We start from the raw sequence: 26,371 nt of genomic DNA on the forward strand, positions 1-26,371 counted from the left end.
TAGTGCTCCCATACTGCCCCTGCTTTCCTGTTCTAGGCCTGTGTTTTTACTCTTTAGTCCAAATTTAAATTTGGACTGCAAGAAAACTTGAGGTACATGGAATGGGGTGGGGGAGTCCCCACCCAGAAATCTAAGTCCTTTGGACTTGAACTCATGCATCTCTTACCTCAAACCAGCTCACATTGAGTGGCCACGTGTGCCCATTTTTACCTCCCCATGTCTGACCGGAGCCTCTGCAGTGCATTATGGCAAGGGCACAAAACACATTTGCTGCAGTAGCCTTCATCATATGCTCCCACTGTCTGGAATTATTAACCCAACCTAGGAGCACAGGAGAGGCCCTGTTTGACTCAGACTTGTTAGAATAGACTCTCTGCAGCCCTGTGTTTTGTTTGTTTGATTTTTGAGGCACTGGGGATTAAACCCAGAGCCTCACACATACTGGGCAAGCACTCTACCACTGAGCTACATGCTCACCTACAGCCCTATTTTAAAATCAGTTGCTGACCTGCCAATCCCTATTCCTGTTGCCTGCAAGACTTCACATGGTTAGATTAGGATATTTTTGAGTTTGTTTAATATTCCTTATTGGCTTAGCCTCCCTATCCCGTATTAAGTCTCAATCCCTACCCACGTGAGCCCGGGCAATGACAGAAGTGATACTTCCAGGATCCTGATTCCCAGGCTTTGAAAGACCCACCTGGTAAAATATGGTTCCCCTGCGGCCGGAAAAGTCAGCATCATCCCAGAATGGAGCCACCATGGCCACAGGTTCCCTTCCTGTGAAGCCTCCTAGAGGTGGATTGGGGTAGGAGAACTTCTGGTAATCTGACTTGGGGAAAATGATCTGGCCGTTGTCTGTGAACTGAGAACCGGAGTTTTTGGTTAGCATTCAGGGAGAAAGTGAGGAGCCAACCTAGCTTCGGGCCAGCTCCTCAGAAGCATGGCCCCCAACGGCCTCTCTGGTTAGATCAGACATGTCAACCACCCCTGGAGGCTTACATCTCCTCTTTCTGTCTTCTGGGAGAGCTCTTTACATAATAACCTCACAAATACTCGCCAACCTCGGGACAGTCTTCATATCTGAGGGTGATAGGCTGTGTCCTGTCTCGGTGTAGACCCCAGGCTTTTGCCCAGCTCCATCCTGAAGCCTGTGAACCCTCAGATGAGGCCAAAGACATTGACACCCTCACTTTCACCTTTGGTTCCTCCTCATCTTGTGTCCTAAGGGCCCTCCCTGAGGGCGACAGGGGCCAATTCTGTGTACAAAATCTTCCTTGGGAGACATGGGCCAGAGAGGACCAGGAAGTAATTATAGAAGAGGGAGGTGGCATGTAAACTGCTCAAGTTTGCCAAGTACAGCTTCCTACTCATAAAAAAGTCCCATGAAAACAGGGGTGAGCTGACTGGGCCCTCTTCTCTTTTTACTGGGGTAAGGACATTTGGTCCACATGGGGAGTGTAAGGATTCTGGCTGTGGAAATGTACAAGGCAGCGTTCCTCTGGTGAGCAAACTCTTGGAGGGTAACAGGCGCCCTGTTATCCACACTTAAAATATTCTACAGTTTCTCCCTGGAACTAGTAAGATGACTGATACATGCCCAGTGCCCAGCTGCTATGGTAATGTCCTTCACAAGGAGGCTCTGTGTTACAGTCTTATCAGCCTCAACCTTAATCTCAGACACTCAGCTTCTGGGAATAAAGGAACTTTCTTAGACAACACCAATGTGTCACTGGGCCTAAACCTGCCCACAAAACTGTAACTTTATACAATGAGCAATATGTACTAATGATGTCAATGACCTAATGTAACCTATGGATATAAATAAAGCTTTGCATCTCAGATAAGCAGCCCTTTTGACTTTGCCCCTGCACCTTGCTTGCTTCTGTCTCTTTTTGTTCTTCTTTACAGGGGAGGGAGGTTTGCCTCACTCCTGTTTCCCTCAGCTAGAGCTCTGACATCAAAGAAGGCTGTAAATGTCAAAATGAGGCCTAGAAAAGATGGCTTCCATCCTCCCTTCCTTTTAGTCACAGGGTCATCTCCAACGCTGAACAGAGAAGCAGGGCCCAGAAAGCACAGGTCCTACCACTAGGGCTGTAGTCAGAGACTCACGTAGAGAGAATCCCGCAGAGAGAAGCCAAGTGGGAAGCCAATCTGGAGCTTGAAGAGCTGCGAGGTGAAGTCCACAGTCCTGATAGACAACTGCAGGTCTCCAGAGCTGAACCCATAAGGGAAGAGGGGAACACCTGGCCAGGACAGAGAAGAGTCCTTGTGGACCTTGACCTCCTTTCAGGCTCACAGTGATCCCTAGGGAGCTTTCCCCAAGCTGTTCCTCACCCTTGTCCTGTGTTCCTCAAGGTGTTCCAGCAGGTCCTGACTGGGAGCCATCAAGGACTCTTCTCTCCACGTATTTCACTCATCTCCTCATTTACTCTTACTGTTATGGTTTGGATGTGAGGAGTCCCCCAAAAGCTTATGTGTGAGACAATGCAAGAAGGCTCAGCGAAGATTGGGTTGTGAGACCTTAACCCAGTCAGTGAATTAACGTCCTGATGGGATTAGCTGAGTGGTAGCTGAAGGCGGGAAGGGTGTGGCTGGAGGACGTGGGTCATTGGGGTGTGCTTTAGGGTCTATATTTGAATTTGGCAACTGGAGTTTCTCTCACTCTCCTTTCTGATAATCATGTGAGCTGCTTCCCTATGCCACACAAGAAGAGGCACCCTCTTCTTCCATGATGTTCAGCCTCATCTTGAACCCAGAGGAAAGCCAGCTGTCTATGGGCTGAGACCTCTGAAACTGTCAACTTTCAAATAAACTTTTCCTCCCCTAAAATAGCTCTGGTCAGATCTTTTCGTCACAGCAGCGAAAAAGCTGACTAAAACACTTACCATCCCCCAGGCTGGAGCAAAACCAGTCCTGCTGTCAGAACACGGACAAACCATTCTATAGCTGTTTTAGGAGTCCTAATTCTTTTAAGAATTAAAATATTAAACTCTGATGCAGTAAAGATTAGTAATTGAAAGGACTTTTCATAGAATGGGACTTGTTTCCTAAAATAGTATTTCTCCAAATGAACTTGAAGATTTCCTAGAATTTGTTCTAGGACCTAAAGATCCCTGGGCTCCAGTTTGAGAGACCTTGTCCTAAATGTTTTTCAAATGGATCTTGCTTCCATATTGAGAGCCGCTGACCCCTTGGCGCCCTCTCTTGATCTAGCTTGGGTACTGCAGTGGCCTGACCACCTCCCTTGGCCTCTTCACTAACCCCTCCTGCGAGTGTGTCCACACCAGCCGCCACAGTGCCATTCATACAAGGCAAGTCTGTGTCCTCCTGGTTTCCCTTACCTACGGGATTCTTGCACACACCAGCTTTCTCATATTCTTCATCTTACTTCTGGCAACCCCTAATGTTTTGAGGATCTCCTCTCCAGGTGACACTGAGATGCTTTTTTTTCACTTCCATGCATTTGTTCCATTGCTCAGATCCTTCTCCCTGCCTGGAGTGTCCAGCTTGCACTTCTATTCACTCTTGCCTGAAAACCTATTGTCCACCTTGAACCCATTTCCCACATCCTTTGGGGGCTTTCCATTTTGTGCTCCTAGTTTCCTGGGCTGGCATCTGTAAGAGAGTTGATCTGTCCCCTAATGAATGGCACATGATCATTTCCCTATCTCCAGCTCCTGGCCCACTGCCATGCACAAAGCTACCTGTAGAACCCAATTCTACTTCTAAATGTCTCCTGTAAAGATTGTTCTGACCAAGAGAATAGAAAATGAGGAAGCTATGGTGAGACTAAGCACTGAGTTAGACCACCCCTCCAAGGGAATATGCAGACAGACTGTATTTCTATGGCTCATTTAGGGCAGTGAGGTACCCAGAGAACTGGTTCCCTCAACTACACACCAGGGCCTTCATTGGCAAATTCAGTCCACCTACCAGCACTGCAGCCTTCCCATCTAGTTCAGTTGCAGGGGGAGAGCTACCACCTCCAGAGCATCACTCACCTTGCCCCACCTGGACAGGGCGTGGGGAAGTTGTTGGGCGGGAACTTGTGGATGTGGTGAGAGCAGGGGTTGTAGGAGTCAGAGAGGTTTTAGAAAGTGGAGGTATTGCTGTGCTGGTGGCTGCCCCCTGAGGGGATGTCTCTGCAGAAATGGTCACTGGCAGAGTGTTTCCACTCAGGGAGGTTGATAGGGTTGATGTGGTCCCCTCTGGGGAGGGGCTGGGAGGAGGAGACGAAGATGTTTCCGGAGTGGAGGAGCTGGGTGTTGGAACAGTTGATGGTTCTGGTCCTGTTGTCCTGGAAACCCCTGAGGTGGCTGTTGGAAGACTTGCAGTTCCGGATTGTGATGTGGCCCCTGTGTTTTCTGCAGTGGAGTCTGTGGAGGCTGTTGTGGTGGGCACCTCTGTTGTCACTGTGGGTGTGTTGCTGACACTAGAAGAAGACAAGCTGGTGGACTCACCAGGAGGGGATGTCTCTGCTGAAATGGTCACTGGCAGAGTGTTTCCACTCAGGGAGGTTGATAGGGTTGATGTGGTCCCCTCTGGGGAGGGGCTGGGTGGAGGAGATGAAGTTGTTTCCTGAGTGGAGGAGCTGGGTGTTGGAACAGTTGATGGTTCTTGTCCTGTTGTCCTGGAAACCCCTGAGGTGGCTGTTGGAAGACTTGCAGTTCCAGGCTGTGATGTGGCCCCTGTGTTTTCTGCAGTGGAGTCTGTGGATGCTGTTGTGGTGGGCACCTCTGTTGTCACTGTGGGTGTGTTGCTGACACTGGGAGAGGACAAGCTGGTGGACTCACCAGGAGGGGATGTCTCTGCAGAAAGGGTCACTGGCAGAGTGTTTCCACTCAGGGAGGTTGATAGGGTTGGTGTGGTCCCCTCTGGGGAGGGGCTGGGTGGAGGAGATGAAGTTGTTTCCTGAGTGGAGGAGCTTGATGTTGGAACAGTTGATGGTTCTGGTCCTGTTGTCCTGGAAACCCCTGAGGTGGCTGTTGGAAGACTTGCAGTTCCGGGTTGTGATGTGGCCCCTGTGTTTTCTGCAGTGGAGTCTGTGGAGGCTGTTGTGGTAGACACCTCTGTTGTCACTGTGGGTGTATTGCTGACACTGGAAGAGGACAAGCTGGTGGACTCACCAGGAGGGGATGTCTCTGCTGAAATGGTCACTGGTAGAGTATTTGTACTCAGGGAGGTTGATAGGGTTGATGTGCTCCCCTCTGGGGAGGGGCTGGGAGGAGGAGACGCAGATGTTTCCTGAGTGGAGGAGCTGGGTGTTTGAACAGTTGATGGTTCTGGTCCTGTTGTCCTGGAAACCCCTGAGGTGGCTGTTGGAAGACTTGCAATTCCGGGCTGTGATGTGGCCCCTGTATTTTCTGCAGTGGAGTCTGTGGATGCTGTTGTGGTTGACACCTCTGTTGTCACTGTGGGTATGTTGCTGACACTGGGAGAGGACAAGCTGGTGGACTCACCAGGAGGGGATGTCTCTGCTGAAATGGTCACTGGCAGAGTGTTTCCACTCAGGGAGGTTGATAGGGTTGATGTGGTCCCCTCTGGGGAGGGGCTGGGTGGAGGAGATGAAGTTGTTTCCTGAGTGGAGGAGCTGGGTGTTGGAACAGTTGATGGTTCTTGTCCTGTTGTCCTGGAAACCCCTGAGGTGGCTGTTGGAAGACTTGCAGTTCCAGGCTGTGATGTGGCCCCTGTGTTTTCTGCAGTGGAGTCTGTGGATGCTGTTGTGGTGGGCACCTCTGTTGTCACTGTGGGTGTATTGCTGACACTGGGAGAGGACAAGCTGGTGGACTCACCAGGAGGGGATGTCTCTGCTGTAATGGTCACTGGCAGAGTGTTTCCACTCAGGGAGGTTGATAGGGTTGGTGTGGTCCCCTCTGGGGAGGGGCTGGGTGGAGGAGATGAAGTTGTTTCCTGAGTGGAGGAGCTGGGTGTTGGAACAGTTGATGGTTCTGGTCCTGTTGTCCTGGAAACCCCTGAGGTGGCTGTTGGAAGACTTGCAATTCCGGGCTGTGATGTGGTCCCTGTATTTTCTGCAGTGGAGTCTGTGGATGCTGTTGTGGTGGACACCTCTGTTGTCACTGTGGGTATGTTGCTGACACTGGAAGAGGACAAGCTGGTGGACTCACCAGGAGGGGATGTCTCTGCAGAAAGGGTCACTGGCAGAGTGTTTCCACTTAGGGAGGTTGATAGGGTTGATGTGGTCCCCTCTGGGGAGGGGCTGGGAGGAGGAGATGCAGATGTTTCCTGGGTGGAGGAGCTTGATGTTGGAACAGTTGATGGTTCTGGTCCTGTTGTCCTGGAAACCCCTGAGGTGGCTGTTGGAAGACTTGCAGTTCCAGGCTGTGATGTGGCCCCTGTGTTTTCTGCAGTGGAGTCTGTGGATGCTGTTGTGGTGGGCACCTCTGTTGTCACTGTGGGTGTGTTGCTGACACTGGGAGAGGACAAGCTGGTGGACTCACCAGGAGGGGATGTCTCTGCTGTAATGGTCACTGGCAGAGTGTTTCCACTCAGGGAGGTTGATAGGGTTGATGTGGTCCCCTCTGGGGAGGGGCTGGGTGGAGGAGATGCAGATGTTTCCTGGGTGGAGTATGTGGATATTGGAACAGTTGATGGTTCTGGTCCTGTTGTCCTGGAAACCCCTGAGGTGGCTGTTGGAAGACTTGCAGTTCCGGGTTGTGATGTGGCCCCTGTGTTTTCTGCAGTGGAGTCTGTGGATGCTGTTGTGGTGGGCACCTCTGTTGTCACTGTGGGTGTATTGCTGACACTGGAAGAGGACAAGCTGGTGGACTCACCAGGAGGGGATGTCTCTGCTGAAATGGTCACTGGCAGAGTGTTTCCACTCAGGGAGGTTGATAGGGTTGATGTGGTCCCCTCTGGGGAGGGGCTGGGTGTAGGAGATGCAGATGTTTCCTGGGTGGAGTATGTGGATATTGGAACAGTTGATGGTTCTGGTCCTGTTGTCCTGGAAACCCCTGAGGTGGCTGTTGGAAGACTTGCAGTTCCAGGCTGTGATGTGGCCCCTGTGTTTTCTGCAGTGGAGTCTGTGGATGCTGTTGTGGTGGACACCTCTGTTGTCACTGTGGGTATGTTGCTGACACTGGAAGAGGACAAGCTGGTGGACTCACCAGGAGGGGATGTCTCTGCAGAAAGGGTCACTGGCAGAGTGTTTCCACTTAGGGAGGTTGATAGGGTTGATGTGGTCCCCTCTGGGGAGGGGCTGGGAGGAGGAGATGCAGATGTTTCCTGGGTGGAGGAGCTTGATGTTGGAACAGTTGATGGTTCTGGTCCTGTTGTCCTGGAAACCCCTGAGGTGGCTGTTGGAAGACTTGCAGTTCCAGGCTGTGATGTGGCCCCTGTGTTTTCTGCAGTGGAGTCTGTGGATGCTGTTGTGGTGGGCACCTCTGTTGTCACTGTGGGTGTGTTGCTGACACTGGGAGAGGACAAGCTGGTGGACTCACCAGGAGGGGATGTCTCTGCTGTAATGGTCACTGGCAGAGTGTTTCCACTCAGGGAGGTTGATAGGGTTGATGTGGTCCCCTCTGGGGAGGGGCTGGGTGGAGGAGATGAAGTTGTTTCCTGAGTGGAGGAGCTGGGTGTTGGAACAGTTGATGGTTCTGGTCCTGTTGTCCTGGAAACCCCTGAGGTGGCTGTTGGAAGACTTGCAGTTCCGGGTTGTGATGTGGCCCCTGTGTTTTCTGCAGTGGAGTCTGTGGATGCTGTTGTGGTGGGCACCTCTGTTGTCACTGTGGGTGTATTGCTGACACTGGAAGAAGACAAGCTGGTGGACTCACCAGGAGGGGATGTCTCTGCTGAAATGGTCACTGGCAGAGTGTTTCCACTCAGGGAGGTTGATAGGGTTGATGTGCTCCCCTCTGGGGAGGGGCTGGGAGGAGGAGACGCAGATGTTTCCTGGGTGGAGTATGTGGATATTGGAACAGTTGATGGTTCTGGTCCTGTTGTCCTGGAAACCCCTGAGGTGGCTGTTGGAAGACTTGTAGTTCCAGGCTGTAATGTGGTCCCTATGCTTTTTGCTGTAAAGGCTGTCGTGGTGGACACATCTGTTGTCATTGTGTATGGGGTTTTACTACTTGTATTCCATGAAGTGGATAGTACTGCTGAAAGAGTTTAAGGAAGGGAGTCACTGATGTGTCATATAAGTTACAAGGACTTTTTTAGGCTGAAGTGAGTGTTTATCTCACTGAAATCAAAATTCTTGACCCAATTTTTTCATTCCATTTTAATTTCCTCTGGAATGTTTAAGGCTCTAAATCTTTAACCAGTGCTAGGGATTCTACCTCAGCGGCCCATCCGTACCTTTAAAGCAAACACAACAAAGGACGTGCAGCCACCTTTTCCCTTTGTAGTAGGCAAATATGCTAATGCAATGGTTATCCCATAGGCATAATTGATCAAGTGCATCTCTTACCTTCCCCATGTGAAGCTTGAAAACTCAGGTCCCTGTGCTTCAGTCAAATATTCTTTAGTTAAAATACCCACACAGATCATGCAGTTAAAAAAATTAAAGTTTCCCTATGTCCTATATACTGCCACGGTGATGAGTAGTAGTCTTCTTCTCTTTCATGACCCCTTCTTCTTCTCCTTAATCTAGTACTGACTCCTATCAGTTTTTCTGTTCTACTCATCTTCTAATCTGTTGGGATAAAAATTACCCAGTGCCTAGGAACCCTTGCAGCGAGATAAGAAGGTCTCTAAAGAATGTGGTAAGGAGGGAAATGGAGAGGGGAGCTGACCCCCCTCCTTATTTTCAGTCCTTGCGAGAGGATCTAAATAGAACGATCTTGGTTCTAAAGTAAAGGAATGTACTCCTAAAACGTCAGAAGAAACCCAGTGGCTATGCACCTCATCCTGTATATTCCCCTGCTTGTAGGCATGGACAGCCCTCCATGGTGTCCCCTCCTGCTGCCAAGAAGTGAGGGAGTGACACAATGTCCAAAACCTCTCTATGGAGTTCAAGTTCTTCCTTTGGGATCAATAAACAGTACACTGGGGTATTTTCAGACCTGGGGTTAAACACAACCCATCCCCTCAAATCTCTCACCCCAGCAAGAGCTCCATGATCCTCTTTTCCTCTCTTTTTTCTCAATTACCCACCTGAAAAGCCCAAGGACCTTGCCAGCCCAACAGGATCTTCTTTAGAAAGAAGAGGCAGAAAAAATGCTGTGAAGTGCACAGTCATGAGCCATAGAAGGACACTTCAGTGGACCGCCTCAAACTGTGGTGGCATGAGGTTGTGACCCCTAGTGATGCTGTAGCCCTCTTAGTGCGAGAGTACTCTGTGGCGTTTGCACAATGATGTGATGACCTAGCAGTGCATTTCTCAGAATGTGTCCTCACCATGAGGAGATGCATGACTGTGAACACCCTCCCTGCTTCAACTCCTCTGCTAGGGCAGCTGGTTACACAGCTTCATTTATTTGGTATAAAGTGATTGAGAGAGTGCACAATAATACAGGAGAATTTAGGAGGACTCAAGCCAAAGTGCCACTCCCTCCTTCTGGGGACAATGTGAGGACCTAGGGAGCAGGGGGTGGGGAGGGTCTCCTGCCTTATCTTCAGATGCATAATTGATTTCCTTTTGTTTTCCTCATGGACAGTCCTTCATTCGTTGGTCCCCTCTACTTTCAATCTGAACGTCCCCTTCCCACTTCACTTTTTCTTTTTAACTGGAAAGAGGAGTGAATTCTGTTCTATTTTCAAAATCACACAGGGAGGATGTGGCTGAACCCAAAACAAATCTTCATGGGCAGTTTTCCCAAGGCCCCATGTCTCTGTGATGGGCAGCAGATCAGCAGAGAAGTGAAGTCTGGAGGCCACTAAATTGGGGACCCAAGGTACTTTTAGGGGCCCACAGAATGTTTTCATATTAATTTCTTTTATAATAAGAAAGGGAAAAAATCAACATAAAAATCAATGAATCCAGCTTCAATTGCATTAGTGGTTTTTTGTTTGGTTTGTTGGTTTGGGGGTTTTTTTACAGAAGAAAGGTGCCGAGGAAGGCAAAATACCTAGGGTCTGAGATGTAGCCCTTAATAGATAAAGAGATAAGGACCATAGAAGTCGTTTGAAAACCATCTAATTTCATTTTTTATTTTCCATTAGTTTGAGTAGCTTGTACTGATGTTTTTCAACAACAACAAATAGCTTCCCAAAAGTGAAAGGTTTGTTTAAAAAAATCACAAAGCTGGGCTGAGGTTGTGGATCAGCAGTAGTGTTTGCCTTGCACATGTGGGGCACTGGGTTTGATCCTAGCACCACATGGAAAGAAATAAACAAAATAAAGGTATTGTGTCCACCTACAATTAAAAAAAAAAATCACAAAGCTAAACTGGGTGTGGTAGTGCACACCTGTAATCCCAGCAACTGAGAGGCTGAGGCAGGAGGATTGTAAGTTCAAGGGCAGCCCCAGCAAGTTTGCAAGACTGTCTCAAAATAAAAAGGGATTTAGCTCAGTGGTAAAGAGCCCCTGGGTTCAATCCCCAGTACTTCCATCAACAACAAAAAAGCAAAAACAAAAACAAACAAACAAAAATCACAGAGCTAAGTTCTTTCTGATTCAACCCTTAGGTTGATGCTGAGAAATAATCGTTATTGTGGTACAACAGCAAACATAGTTTTAACACATTTGCAGTATTTGCTTCTTCATTAAAAATCCTCTTCTATAAATCAAAGGGTGTCATTCTCTTAAGAAATATGAACGGTGAGGCTGAAGCACTGCTCTTTCCTTGGACAGTGTTGCTTTCTCCAAGGTGACAATAGCCCGTTTTAGAATTCTAGCAGTTGGAAAGTGTGTGTGATGGGGGGAGGATGACAAAGGAAGGTGGAATTTGCTCAGTGCATATTGTATGCATGTGTGGAAATATTACACTGAACCACACCAATACATGTCTACCCTGGGCACATATTCCAAGAGCCCAGTGGATGCCTGAGACCTCTAATAGAACTGAGCCCTACATGTACTATCTTATATATACATACCTTTAACAAAGTTTTATTATAAATTAGGCACAGAAAAAGATTAACAATAACTAATAAGAAATAGAATGATACATTGTGATAAAATTTATTTAAAATTTATGAATTGTTCACATCTGGAATTTTCTTTTTTTTTAATATTTATATTTTAGTTTTCGGCAGACACAACATCTTTGTATGTGGTGCTGAGGATCGAACCCGGGCCGCACGCATGCCAGGTGAGCGCGCTACCGCTTGAGCCACATCCCCAGCCCCACATCTGGAATTTTCTGAACAGCATTATTTTTAGAGTAAATTAAATTGCTACTTTTTTTAAGTTATAGATGAATACAATACCTTTATTATGTTTGTTTAGTTTATAATGTGGTGCTAAGGATCAAATCCAGCACCTCATGCGTGCTAGGCAAGCATTCTACCACTGAGCCACAGATTTCTACATTTGTTAAAAAATTTTTAACATTTGTGCCAATCTGGCAGAAAGTTGAGAAATAGGTATACATACTCCAGCCCTATATCCTAATCAGATGTTAATTTAACTAGTCACATTTTGTTTATTTTTTGTTTTTGTGGTGCTAGGGATCAAACCAGGGGCCTCACTCGTGCTAGGCAAGTGCTCTACCACTGAAACACTGATCTAAACTCCCAGCCTCTCAAATTTTTTTTTTTGTACTGAGGATTGAATCTAGGAATGCTCTACCAGTGCATCTTGAGCCCTTTTTATTTTATTTTGAGACAGGGTCTCACCAAGTCGCCTACACTGGCCTCAAACTTATAGTCCTCCTGCCTCAGCTCTCCAAGTCACTGGAATTACAGGTGTGCACCACTGTCCCCAGCTTTTTTTTTAAGCTCATTGCTCACAGGAGGAAATTCACAGGGAGATGAACTCCCAGGGAAGAATTTAGGTTCAAGTCCAGTTCCTATAGTTGATTGTAATTCCAGCACTTTCTCTTCTTAAGAGAGTCATTTAGACTTTCAAGTGAGTGGGAGTGATTATGAATCAGCTCTGAGGGTTAAGAAAGAAGTGACTCACTTGATTGTGTACTTTCATTAATAATGACTATTTCCTAGAGACACACTTCTAAGCGGACTAAACAAAGACATGGATTAAAAATAGAATTAATGTAGCCCAAAGTTGGGATTCTCTTTTCCTAAGATAAAATAACCAACCTCCTGGCAAAGTTAAGAGAGAAAGAAATGAAAGGGAAAGGAGGAAATAGGGAAGGAGGAATATGGATAAGAAAAGAAAAGACAATTAATAGGAATTTTAAAAGGGGGGTATAGCTTCAGAAAAAAAATTTAAGAAAGATAATGCTCTGATGAATTTATAAAAATGTAAAACTTGAACAAATTGAACATTTTTTTAAATTTACAATTTATCAAATTTGGACTCAGAAAACCCAGATATAAACTATTATAAGGGGCAGGAAATATAGTGCAGGGGACAGAGCACTTGCCTAGCATGTGCCAAGTACTGGGTTCAAACCCCAGTACAAAACAAAAATAAAAACCAACAAAAAACACCCAAAATAAGCTATTTTAAATTGCCAGCACTTTAAAAAAAGAATCTAGGGGTCTGGAGGTGAAGTTCAGTAATACAGAACATCTTAGAGGTCCTGGGTTCAATTTCTATCATCACCAAAAAAAAAAAAAGAAAGAAAGAAAGAAAAGAAATAAAAAAGAGAATCTATCTTCCTCCAAAAATAGATAGAACAAGATAATTTTATAGACAATTCAATTTTAATCTTATACTAACTCTCTCAGAGTTTTGAAAAACACTAGCTCCATGTCTAATGTTATAATGTTAATATAACGTTAGTACACAAACCAAACAAAGACAGAATAAGGAAAACTATGGATTGATTATCAGTGATAATATACATTGAAACATTGTAAGCAAAATATCAGCAAGCCAAATCTAATATTGGATTTTGAAACAGTATACTTGGATGAAACTCAGTTTAAACCAGAAATGCAAGATAAATATAAGACTTGTTGATGTATGTCACCAAATAAACAGAATGGAGGGAAAACCTGATTATCCAGCAGATACAGGAAAGGTACTTGATAAAAGTCAACACTCATTCCTATTACAAGTCCTAGCAAGTGAAAAATACAACTCCCTTGACCTCATCAACAATACCAATCAAAAGCCCATGGTAAACATAATATTTAAACACTGGGAATATTTTCTTTAAAATCTGGAATAAGACCCAGATATCAGTGTTCACTGCTTAATTTTAAAGGCATCCAGTGTTTTATAGGCATCAACGTTGATTGGCTGGAGGTGTGGCTTTGCCTAAAGTGTGCAAAGCCCTAGGTTTGAACCTCAGCAACACCAAACAAAACAAAATATGGCACAAACATTAGGTTGGAGCTGCTAGGCAGTGCAATAAGACAGGAAAAATAAACAAAAGACATGAGGGTATAAAGAATTTCATTTTCCCATGGAAAGAAACAAATCTATGAATATTTGCCAATAATATAATCATTTACATAAGAAAGTCTCTTAAAGCTGGGGGTGTAGCTTAGAGGGAAATGGCAAAGCACTTGCCTAGCATGCATGAGAACTTAAGTTGAAGCCCCAGCACCATGAAAAAAAAAAAAACAATAAACAAAGAAAGCCTCTTAATTTTATTAATTGTAATCAAATTTCCATATACATGATCATATTTTTTTAAAAATAGCTGTATTCCTATGCATCAATGAAAGAAAACAATATTTTGAAAACTATGATATTTATGATAGTTACAAAATATAAAGAATTTAAGAATAAGTCTAATAAAAGATGAGCTTCATCTTTATGGACAAAGTTATATGACTTCAATTGAAATACACTAAACAAAGTATTTATATACTTTTAAGAAAATATAGATAATTAAAGGACCAAAATTCCATAATCTCACTACCCAGACAACATTGTTTTTTCCTTCCAAGATTTTCCCTATACTTTAAAAATACATGTGGTTTCGCTGGGCATAGTGACACATGTCTGTAATCCCAGAGGCTCCCGTGGCTGAGGCAGGAGGATTGCAAGTTCAAAGCCAGCCTCAGTGAGACCCTCAGCAACTTAGCAAGACCCTGTCTCAAAATCAAAAGTCAAAAGGGCAGGGGATGTAGCTCAATGGTTAAGCACCGCTGGGTTCAATCCCTGATACCATAAAAAATTATATATATATATGAACTTACCCACTATATACAATTTTAACTTTTCTTGATATCACTGAGGATTTTTTTGTGTTATTATTCTTGTGAACATAGCCCAAGTAGAGACCAATCTTTTATGTCTTAGATGACAGTTCTTTTCCCTGCCTCATTTTGGAGGCCTGGAAGAGCCGACTCAGGGGGCTGGGTGAGCTCAACCCAAAAGCAAGAACTTTGGTGTTGGATGAAAACTCTCTACATTGAGCTCTGAAGGCACCCCCCCATCCCCTCCCCATTCTTAATAAAGCCATTCCCCTATCTGGAAACTTCCACTGCCAAATTTCCATGTCCCTGCAAATAGGAGCACATCCTATAGCATGCCAACCTCTCTGTGCAAAAATGTGAGCTCAGGATCATGAGCATGCTACTGTTTCTGGCTTGCAAGTTTTCCCCCAGTAAACCTTGCTTTATGCTTATTCCATTTGTTGCTGGTATGAACTGGTATGTGCACTTGTGCACGCACACGTGTATGTGTGTGTGTGTGTGTGTGTGTGTGTGTGTGTGTGTGTGTGTGTGTGTGTGTTTATCTATGCTCCTTTGGAACACTGGATGCAGCCCTTCAAATATTAAATATCTGTAATGATGCTGATCAGATGAACTGAAATGAGCCTGTAGACAAATTTAACATTGAAGAAGGGAAAAACATTAAATAAATATTCCACCATAGGGAAAGCTTATAACTAACTTATTCCTGGACATTTAGGCTCTTTTCAGTGTATTGCTATTTATAAATAAAGCTTTGATGATTGTCTTCGTGGGTAATGTTCTGTTTGGTTTTCATTATTTCAGTTCACTTCCTTAATGTAAATTTTTGTTGGTAGAATTAGGCTAACACTGTTAGACAGATTTTTGTGTTATTCATGCACTCTGCCAAATTTCTTTGCAGAAAGGCTGTGCCCTTTTCCAGTCCCACTGGCTGTGTATGAGGCGTCCCAGTCACCCAGTCTCCCCTCCCTTTGAGAATCTCTTTGCTTTGCAGTTCTGATTTTAAATCTTGCCAAACCAGGCAGTGACCTGGCAGTCATCCTTTCAAAGGTTTATTTAAAGAACTTTCTAATCAAGATTGATTGATTAGAGTTTCCTGTTCCAGCAGACAGGAAGGCCAGGAAGCCAGTGCACATTAATGACAGTTTTGTCTTGGGAGTAGGCGCAACATCTCTGTAAATCTATGGGGCTTGTTGTGAGGAGGAAGGGATTTTCATTGAGCACAACAAAACTTCAGTTACTGTATTTTTCTTTCATTACTGTTTGAACAATAAATCTTGAGCTACTCCTTCAACAGATTATTCAGCTGTTTAAGAAAACAGTTTGCAGATTACTCAATCTACTAATCTTAAATAGATTATTCTTAGTTAAGAAACACTGGTAAGGAGGGAGGACGGGAGGGAAAGGGGGATTATGAACCAAAATTGAATCCCATACATGTGTGAATTTGTTGAGATGAACCCAAAGATTATGTAAAACTATAAAGTTCTAATTTAAAAAAAAAAAATTAAAAAGAGAAACACTGGTGAGGCAGAGTTCTCTTTGGTAAGAATAGTCCTGAAAAGATAGGATGAATCAGAATCCCTGGGGAAGTTTATAAAAATGCATCCTTGGGCTGACCTTGAGAGTCTAATTTCATTCTTACGGGGTGAGGCCAGGAATATGTATTTTAACAGATGCCCAGGGTGATTCTGATAAGGTGGTCTATGGACCACATGCTGCCTTTAAAATAAACTGATAGCCTCTGTTTTTTAAAATGTTCTTAGGGACTGGGGATGTAACTCAGTGGCAGAGCATGTGCTGAGCATGTGCCTGGCCCTGAGTTTGGTCCCCAGCACCAAAACCAAACGAAGCAAAATGATACCACCACCAAAAACCGGTGAAATGTTTGTAAACTAATGCTGTCTCACTGAAGTTGAAAGGCACAGAAAGTCAGGGTCTTGATCAAGTTGTGTTCTGAAAAATACGCTCACTCAGCCTTGTGCCCGCTGCTCTAGCATTGCCAGAATGCACCGACCTTGTGTTTTCCCAGATGCAAGTCAGGCTGCGCAAGTTCCAGCTGCAGCTTGTTTATCTTACTCTGGCCAAATGCAGAGCAGAGAGCAGGAGAGCTGACTGTCAGGAGTTGCTATTTGAGAGAAAGAGACCCATCCTCTCCTCTCCTCTCTTCTCACTTCCCATCACACAACATCGTATAAGCTGTGAACCTTGATCTCCTTCCAGTCCTGGCACCCTCTCAATAGGAAACCCTTCTGAGTTCTCCAGGTCCCTGTCTCTTCTTAGGAAAGAGATTACATCTCCACTCAAAGGCTGTCCCCTCCTTAGTGTCCTGACTGCTCTCCTCCCTCCTTCCTGATGGCCTCATCCACCAGTTCTCTTGTCCCAGCATCTCTCTGCGTCGCCCCTCCTCTTCCACCAACAGTCACATAAGGTTAAGTCTCTTTAGAGACTTTTGCAGTCCTGATTTTAAATCTCTCCAAACAGGGCGGTAAGCTAGCAATCTTTCTTTCAAATGTTTATTTGAAGAACTTTCTAATCATGATGGATTGATTAGAGTCTCCTGCTGCAGCAGATAGAAAGGCAAGGGAACGAAGGCACATTGAAGATGCAGTTTTATTGTCTGGGGAGTAGGCGCACCTTCCCTAAATCTATGGACTTGATGTGAGGAGAAAGGGATTTTCATTGACTACAACTAAACTGCAGTTGTCAATGAACATCTATCATTCATCTTGTCCCTCCTTGTTCCTATCTTTGGTTTCCCCCTTAAGCATCTTGAAAGAGCATCTGACACCCCCCACCTCTTCATCGCGCCCTCCTGTCGCTCACCCTCTACCTCAGTAACATCACTGATGTCCAGGTGACTGTCCTTCCTAATCACCCAGAATAATTGAATTATCAGGCCTCACTCTCTCTCTGTGACATCTGGACTCTTCCGTTCATTCATTTAAGAAACATTTTTGCAGCACCCATCTCCACATTCTCCCCTTGGCTGGTGTCCCCTGGCATCGCCGCAGGGTATCACCCTCTGGGAAGCAGAATGATTCTTGCCCCTGCTCCACTTTTCCACTTCTGCTCCGTGTGCTTTTTTTCTTCCCTTTACCACCCCCGACCGTGCTTCTGGGTGACATCTTCCGCCCTCTCTCCTGCTCCCCTATTTCTGGCTGGCTACATCACACCTATCTTCAGGCCTTACACATCTATGATTCTTCCTGACTTCTCGCTCACAGCCCAGACTCACCTTCCAGGGACTTTCTGCCTCTCGTCCAGTGAAACATGCCCAGGTTGACTGCTTCTCCCACCTTCCTTCAACAGTATTTGTAATTGTACCAACTGTCCCCCAGATGCCCAGGCCAGAAACCTCTGAGTCATCTTTAATTCCTTCCTCTTCCCTGTCCCCAACATCATAGTTTGGCACCAACTATTTCTCAGCCAAATTATCTCTCGCATCACTTTGCTGATCATTCTTGTTACTCTGAAGCCTCACCCTCTTAATTGTGCCTCCTGATTCTGGTTCTCCCACCCCTGTTTATTGTTTGGGTGTGGTTTGAGTTTGTCCCCCAGAGCTTCATCTGTTGGTGGCTTGGCCCTCATGTGGTGGTGGGACCCCAAAGTGGTGGGGCCTAATGGGAGGTCCTTAGGTCAGTGGAGGTGTGCCATTGGAAGGGACTGTGAGACCCTAGTCACTCTATGGCTTCTAATTTGGGCAATGTGATTGCTCATTCCCGTAAGCTCCCACTCTTCCACCATGAGGTCCTCACCAGAGCATGCACCTTTCTTCCCAAACTGTGAGCTAAATAAACCTCTTTTCTTTATAAAGTTAGCCTGCCTCAGGTATTTCATTATAGTAATTAAAAGTTTACTAGTACACCCCACTCCAAACTTCTAACACACCATTGTTGGGTTGATCCTTGACTACAGGGACCAAAGAGGAGAGTTTTTTCCATCATCTCCTTAGCAAGGAGTCCTTAGAAGTGGCCTGAATTGCCTGTCCTGGAAAGCAGTTGCTTAGATCCTGAGGGCATGGGTCTGGTTGACTCATCTGTGCCATGGAGACTGGTGTTAGAACTGCTCCTCTCACTCCCTCATGACTGTGATAACAGTGCCAGAAACCAGGGTCCCAGAGCCATTCTCTTCAGAGGCAGACCACTCTCGATGGCTGTCCTTCCTCTGGTTGTGGCTGAGAGAGTGCCTAAGAGTCCTCTGAGTAGGTCTGTCTGCAGAAGGAATGAGCACTACCAAGACACATCCACACTGTAGACAGTTTCCCTGGGAGACGTCGCCTTCACTCTGAGTTCCTGAGTGGCGACCGCCTTTTGTGATTAATTAGTCCATACATCCGTAGGCACATTTTGACTCAGTGGATAATAGAAATGTTAATCTCTCATATTTGTACAGTGCTTTATAGCTGATCTCACTAATGGTGGCCCCACTTCACAGGTAAGGGAACAGATTTGGAGAAGCCCAGCAACTTGCCTAACATCATATATCTGACAAGCAGCGGAGCTGACTCCAGGCTAAGAGCCAAGGTGCTAGGAGGTCAGCTGTCGCCCAGCCCCAGGCACTAAGCAGGTGGAGAGTTGAAATTGAGATGGAGCAACGGTGACCAACCTGCCCCAACTTCTGAACCTGCCACATGCAGAGAGGTCTAAGGACAAGTCTGGCTCATTTTCAGGAGCAAATGATGACACTGAGCTATTTCTTGCCTATTTTGTTGGTCTTTACTTTCTCTGAGGATGAATTGTGAGTTGAGCAGTGAATTGTGATGGCTGTTGACCCCTTGGGGTGACGAGACCCCTACGGGATGACACATGCGTGATACACTCTAAAACAGAAATTCTTGAGAAATGCCATCAGCATCATCTCACCTGTGACGGTGAGAGCACTGAGGAGAGACCTTCCTCAAACCTGAGTCCCTGAAACCTCATCTGGTCTCTGCCACCACTTGTGTCAGGAAGCCCTCAGCGAGGTGGCTAATTTTCTCCCTTGAGCTGTGCCTCTCAGGATGGCAAAGTTGGCATTGCTCCCCCCACCCCATAAGGGGCCCTCTGGTGACTCACAGGTGTGAGAAGGTGAGGGGGGTGTTGTTGATTCAGGAGGAGGAGTGGTGGCCATGGTAATGATGAGGATGAGAGATAACATTCCATCTGGGTGGTGAAGTCACTCCCTAAAGAGACAGCCAGCCTGCACCCTGTGTGTGCTGTGCGCCGAGCTTATTCTTAGTGCCTGATCTGTTTGTCATGAGTTTTTCCTGGAATCGGAGGTGAGGAACCCATAAACCATATCTCCTTCTCTGCTGCTCTTTCTAGATTGGTGGGGCTCTTTTCAGCCCTGCCTAAAGTAGAGAAGGGCCCAAGCAAAGCACTTGAGGAGGAAACATATTCACACATGAGCATCAGGTATCCTGAAAAATGTGAAGAGGTTGAGGGACCTGCAGCCCCGGGTGAGGAGCCAAGGGCTATTCCTGTATCAGCCTCAGAATCACCCGTGACCAGTGTTGTGTCTGTTGTTACATATTTTTCCCCTATTGCTCCTAAAATGCAGGAGAAGGTAATACACTAACTGGTCGAGCCCTTGGAGTGTGCCTGGCATAGAGGAATAACCTCGTAAACATCTGTTGAGTGAATGAACACAGATGTCTCCAAATCCTGGTTTTTGGTTCCTTCACCTGAGATTGGAAGGAGGATGAGGTTGCAACTGTTTCTCCCGTAACTGCCATGGTGGTCCCAAGACCAGCAGGAGCTGATCTGACAGTCATGGTCTGAAAGATGTGACTACCACCATCGCAGACAGTAACCAAGCTTCCAAGGGCAACCCAAGGTTAGGAGGGTGTGCCCATCTCAGTTGGGAGCCAGGAGAGATGAGCTCCAAAACCAAGATGGTGGAGACTGGAGCTCAAACTTTCCCTAAGGAGAAGGAGGTATGAGGGAAAGGAGGAAGTGGGGGCTGGGTTGGGATGCAGTGGTTACAGCTGGGACTTGGTGCTTCTTGACTTGTCCTGAAACTTATAGAGCTATCATAGAGTAGCCAAGGTGCTGCCACATCACAAGCTGAGAGAATGAAGTCCAGTGACCTGTGACAGTATCCAAGGTGAAGAAATCTCTGGTTGACAGGCATTGATGGGTATGACTTTAGCAAAAATAGTTGGAAAGAAGAGGTGAAGTTATTGCCTGAAAGTCAGCCTAGAAGGGTGAATTCTAAATTACTTTCCCTGATGTTATTGACAAACTTTTTTCTTTTTTATACCAGGGATTGAACCCAGGGATACTTAAACAATAAGCCACATCCCCAGCCCTTTCTTTATATTTTATCTAGAGACAGGGTCTCCCTGAGTTGCTCAGTGCCTCATTAAGTTGCTGAGCTTGGCTTTGAACTTGCAATCCTGCTATTTCAGCTTCCCAAGCTTCTGGGATTACAGGTGTGCACCACTAAACTTAAAGATCATCAGGTCAACCTGATGATCATCCTACCTATTGAGGAAAAAGAAGGGGAGCTTGAGAGAGCTGGGAAGATGTCACTGATATTTCTGGTACTCCAAGACCACATGGAGACCATGGAGTGCTTAAGAGGATGGGATCTAGAGTTAGACTGACCAGCATTGCTGTAGGACTTGGGTAAGTTACTTGACTTGGTTCAATACGTTCTGCTTTACATGATTGTCTTGTCTCTGCAAAGTTCTGAGGTCCTGGCACACTCAACAATCCTTGGGGCTGTGTCCTTACTAGAGCAGAACCTCTGCTTGCAGTTGGTTTTACACCTTCCAGACCTCTGTAGCTGCCACCTGGCCATGCCACAGCAGCTTCTGCGTGGGTGCCCATATGGCTCCTAACTGGTCTCCCATCTCACCCTTGCCCCCTTCCAATCCATTTTCCTCACAGTTTCCAGAGTGATCATTCCAAAGTTCATTTCAAAGATTATTAGGACACCTGAACACCTCCCTCCTTAACCTAAAACCCCTCACTGTCTGCAGGGGAGTTACTTAAAGTCCATAATCCATTCCTCCCCTTACAAGGCCCTGCACACTTTAGCACCTGCCTATCTCTTTTAAGTCCCCAACAGGCCACACTTTTTACCATGCTACATGAGCTCTTCCCCTGCCTGCTTGTGCCTGGTGCATCCTCCCCAGCTCCCTCCTCAGCCTTCAGTTTCAGTTCACAGTCTCAGTTCACACTTCCTGAAGAGAGGCCCTCCCGGACTCACCCATCTAAACATAGCTCCATTTACTGTCATTGCACCCTGTGCTTGTTCCACACAGTGCTGGCTGCATTTGCAGTTGGGAACTTGTCTATAATTATCAATGTCTGTTTATCTATGGCACGATCTTAGCTCCAGGAGGCTGGGCCATATTTATTTCATTCTTCACTGTGTATATACCGAGCAATGTCAGATGCATGGTAGGTGTTTTTGAATTAATAAATGAATGAATGAGTGACTTGCTCAGCAGGGGGTGTTTCTGTTCTTTCTGTGTGGGCTAGGCTGGTCTGGAAGTTTGTTTGTGGAAAGCTATGCACTACCATGGAAACCTGGATTCAAGAGACCTGGATTCTAGTCCCAGCAGTCCCACTTCCAGGTCATGTGATCTTAAACAGGTCACTTAGAGAGCTTTGGGAGGCAGGGACCAGGACTTACCCTGGCACAAGTAGAAGTCCTGCAAGTGAATGAATAACTCAAAAGTGTGAGCTCTTTCTTCTTCTGAATTTCCCCCCAATCCATTGTCAACTGGACTTTGGGAACCCAAACCACAACAGAAGTTGGAGTATTTATATAGTCAATGTGTACAGCAGAGATGCCTACAATGCAGACAGATGTCCCCCAAGAACATGACCACCTTTGTGGAGGCCTTTTGAGGAACACTTCAGAGTCTCAGGGAAAAGACCTAACAAATTCAATTCATTTTGATTTACAACTCAGCATGTGCCAGGGAGTTAACTTAGCCTAAGAGAAGGAAAGATGTATATCTGAGGCAAAAGGTTGAAACATTGGAGGAGACCTGGCCTATGGGGTCTCAGTTCTGGCCCAAAGAGAAGCAGATCCAAGGGCTGCACAACGTGCCTATGGAAGTATTGAACACTCTGGGAAACCAGAGAACAGACACGGTGGCAAAAACACTTATGTGAGCATATAAAAGGCCAATTGCTTCTCAGCCTGTCCTGGTAATGGAGAAACAAGCATTCATATGTCAAATAACAGTAACAGGCCAATCTCTGCCCCAAGCTGAGCCCAGATACTATGGTGTACAGGCAATTGCTGGGCAGGGAGCCAGAAAACAGAGCTGTCAGCTCAAGTGCGCCTCTGCTCAGTGGCTACGGTTGGTATTCAGGGTCAGTTCACAGTAAGCCGCATTCCAAATAAACCAAGCCACAGGAAGGAAGGGGTGGCTCTGGAGAGGTGCAAGCTCCTCTTGGGTAAATGAACGTGCCCTGACCTGAGACAACAGAGGTTCCCACTCCATTCCTGATCCCTCCTTGCCCCACGCCTCCCTGTTCTGAAATGAAGTGGCCCCTCTCCATGAAGTTTGCAAGGCTTTTCCACCTTATACCAGATGTGGAACGGTTTATCCCCATAACATCTCTGTGTCAGCCCTTTCCCATTCGGTTTGTTTTGCCATTGAGACCCTGAGACTTCAGAGCTAAAGGGACTTTACCTGGTCTCCCTGGTAAAGTGGCAATAAGTGGCAATATTGATACTAGTCTCTGATTTTAAGATCCTGCTCTTCATTGAGCCATGGACCTGAATTTGGATGATTTTTTCTTAACAGGACCTCTTGTCCAGGAATGCTCTCCTTTTGGGTGTCCCTGACACATAGAGGATTTCCTACAAGGATAGGGACAGAAGTACAGGTTTTGGGGCCCTGGGTGGCAGATTGGGAGGCCTCTCCCAGACTGACTGACAAGGAGATTCTCTGAGAAAAGGCCTTCAGGACCCTGTCCCTCTGGGTCCCCTGTGGCTGTGGGTCTCTTCCCCACCCTCTACCTGCTACAGCTCCCTAACCTGGTTGTGGCCACTCAGGGTGGCGGCCTCTCCTCAGTGACTGGGCCACTGATAATCCTGGAGATGGAGGCTTATGCCAGTCCAGCTTCCTAACTGTGAGGCAAAGAGGTAGAACGGCTGGGCTTCAGCCGTTCTGCTTCAGCCACCAGAGGCCACTGTGTTTCTGCTTGCTCCTTGTCCAGCCCACCTATGTCCACCCCGTTTTCCAACCTTCACCCTGGAGAGCCAGGGCTTTCCCTGAAGGAAGCCCTTCGCATGGCACTTCCTTCACAGAAACCCGGGGTTTTCCTGTGGCCCAAGGAGCCTCCCAGAGGAGGCTCTAACAACTGCCTCAGAGGTGACCCAGGCTTGAGAGGGTTCTGCCAGCAAGTGTGAAAGCAGACTCGACCCCCAGGGACCCCCCCAGGGACCCCCAAGGAACAGAACTGACAGGCCCCCTGAGCCCCTAGAAGCTTTCCCAAGCGGTATGACTCACTGCCTGTCCTAGAGGCTGCTTTCCCTCACCAAGGCGCTCAGGCGCCATCTCTTTTTTTTTTTTTTTTAATATTTAATTTTTTTTAGTTTTCAGCGGACACAACATCTTTTGTTGGTATGTGGTGCTGAGGATCGAACCCGGGCCGCACGCATGCCAGGTGAGCGCGCTACCGCTTGAGCCACACCCCCAGCCCATCAGGCGCCATCTCAAGCACCATTCCCACCTACTCTCGTGGCCTTGCTCCCTGTGGTCCCCTTTAGCAGTATACAGGTTTTGGAGCTCCCGGGCCTGGCCACATCTCTTCAGGTCATTATGGGATGTGCTGCCACCTCATCATCCTTCCCTCCTTCTCTGGGTCCTGCCTTTCTGTTTTTTCCGGCTCATTCCTACCCTACTTCTTGCCCCTAGGGATCTTCTCTGCAGACCCCACTTCCTGGCTCCTAGCTCTCCGAGGCTGAGTGCAGAGTTGGTACCTAACACTTTTAGAGTTGACTTTAAATCACAGAATGTCAAGATTTAAGAACCAGGCTAGAGGTGTAGCTCAGTGGCAGAGTGTGCGCTTAACATGGGTTCAATTCCTAGCACAACCAACAAACAAACTTAGGAACCTTGGGGTCAGGGTCATATCATTCACCATGCTGCTTTTAACACAGGAGAAGCAAGGCCTCGGGAGCTAGAATAGGAAGTGGTCACAGGGACCAGGACAGTTAGCAGTAAAGCCAAGGTGTGACCAAGGGCTCCTAAATTCAAGCTGCCACCACACACACACACACACACACACACACACACACACACACACACACACACCACACGGCCCTGAGAGTCAGTTTCCATGGCAACTCCTTCTTCCCCGTCCTCAGGAGAAGCCCCTGAGTGGCTGGCCATGGCTGGCTCTTCCGGCCTCCATTTCTTCACTGTATATGAGGAGGTTGAGGTTCTGGGAGGTGGGGTTTGTTTTATTTGCTCTTAGCCGAGCCCTTAAAAATTTCAAGGAAGGCAGAATATTCCACTTTACAGCCCAGTGTCTCTTACTGTCTGTAGAGTGTGTGATTCTTCCCCAGGCCTGTGAGATGGGAAAGGACCCGTGATTCTGACTTTGGTCTGGGGTCTGACGCCTCACACTCTCCTGGACCCTAGGTCCTCCCAGAAGGTGACCAGAAACAGAACAAAACCTCATCCTGGAGCTAGAGGGTCAGCCTGGAAAGTGGCGGGAAGAGAACTGGGGGATCCAGAGGGGCACATCCCCAACAGGCCTTGTGCCTACCCCACCCTCTGCTATGTTCATGGTGGGGAAGGGGATATGCCGGAGGCCAAGGCCAGTGCCAGGGCATTAGCCCAAGAGGAGGCTTGTCAATCCAAGGTCAGGTCAACCAGTCGACCATCCCTTGATTCGTACATTTCTCACTTCTTGTCCCCTGAATTGATATCTTTATATGGGCTTTTCTTCCATTTCTGTCACCAGCTTTCCTGATTTTTAATCATAGTTTCTCCTCGACACTGTCTCTACCCCTGGCTGTTGCTCTGCCTATTGCTCTGTGCAAAATAAGCCCAGCTCTCTCCATGAGCTCCCCAAATCAGACCACCCTCTGCCCACCCCCAGACATCTCTGCTTCTCTCTGCTGGTCTCTTTTCTGTGTCTTTCTAGTGTTCTCCCCTGTCTTGTCCCACCTCTGCCCATCCACACACCTCCCTCTCTCTCTCTTTCTGACAGGTCCCGGCTTCCCTGATGGGACCTTGAAGTCCTCTTCCCCTGCCCACCCCCCATGCTTCCCCAGGTGTATTACTTACTTGTGTTGGTGTCCGCTGGCCCAAGGAGGCAGGAGCACAGGAGCACCCAGGGGAAACTCCTCCAGTGAGCCCCCTTCATGGTTCCAGAAAGAGTCCCTCAGGCCTCCCTGGAGAAAGCTCCCCAGCACAGAAGCAGCAGCGCGAGGAGCAGAGCCGAGCCTGTCCCCACTGGCTGCTGGCCTCAAACAGGTGTACTTCCCTGAAGGGGCCAGAGTGAGTACCAGGGAAGAGGACAAAAGAAGGCGGGGCCCAGTGCCAATCACCCTTGCCTGGTCTTTTCTTTCCTCAATCTCCACCTTCTTCCCCCACCAGGAAAAAAATTACCCATACACCCATTGCTCTGCTCTCCTCACCCTGAGCCAAGGTAGGGGGTTGGAGGGGGGAGGGACAAGTGAGGAAAGAGAAACTAGACGTACTGGAAATGAGCTGGGCACCCTCTTGCTGTGGTCCTGGGCCCACTTCTCCTTCTCTCAGGGTGCACATGGCTACAGCTACACTTCAGAAGAAAGGGTGGGAGGGTGGGGAAGAAAGGGGCTCAGAAGGAGCGAGATATGTAGAGTCCCTAAGAAACATGGGCATGGGGAACGGGCCGGGACCACTTGAGGTGAGGATTAGAAGTTAGAAATATCCTATAAGCCATGTTTTGGGAAGAGGTGGTGGGCTTAGACTATCTTCTCAGTGCCAGCACATGGAAGACCCTTACCACATGATAGATTTCTCCTTCCTGGGACAGGGAGCCTGCATGAGGGTCCAGAGAGCCTAAGGCAATCAGCACAAGGAGTTTGAGGGCTCTGGTGTGGGGAGTGGGATTGAGGTAGAACCTGGGTAGAATGTGGGACAGAGACATAGGGGAGAGTAGAGGATGCTCCTGGAGACCTGGGCTCAGGTCTACCCTCTATTTTGAACCCCTGGAACTCAAAAATTCAAGTGTGAAGGAGC

General features: G+C 47.0%; 1 protein-coding gene and 1 non-coding gene across 2 annotated transcripts in view; one reads left to right on the plus strand and one right to left on the minus strand.

The window, feature by feature from the left end:
• The window catches only part of Muc4 (mucin 4, cell surface associated), a 49,077-nt gene extending 23,451 nt beyond the window's left edge, over nt 1-25,626 (minus strand). Inside the window, exons 1-4 of the mRNA XM_078043968.1 lie at nt 25,433-25,626; nt 4,005-8,117; nt 2,113-2,246; nt 701-865 (exon numbers count right to left, since the gene is read on the minus strand). Of these exons, the coding sequence (XP_077900094.1) occupies nt 701-865; nt 2,113-2,246; nt 4,005-8,117; nt 25,433-25,511 (4,491 nt within the window). The 5' untranslated portion in view covers nt 25,512-25,626. The remainder of the gene's footprint in view (nt 1-700; nt 866-2,112; nt 2,247-4,004; nt 8,118-25,432) is intronic.
• Nucleotides 14,771-14,831, plus strand: LOC120884667 (small nucleolar RNA SNORD78). The gene has a single exon (XR_005727088.1). It is a non-coding gene; the product is annotated as a small nucleolar RNA SNORD78 (small nucleolar RNA).
• Nucleotides 25,627-26,371: the final 745 nt, after the last annotated feature.

This window comes from Ictidomys tridecemlineatus, chromosome 3 (genome assembly GCF_052094955.1).
Source record: "Ictidomys tridecemlineatus isolate mIctTri1 chromosome 3, mIctTri1.hap1, whole genome shotgun sequence".
NCBI classification, from domain to species: domain Eukaryota; kingdom Metazoa; phylum Chordata; class Mammalia; order Rodentia; family Sciuridae; genus Ictidomys; species Ictidomys tridecemlineatus.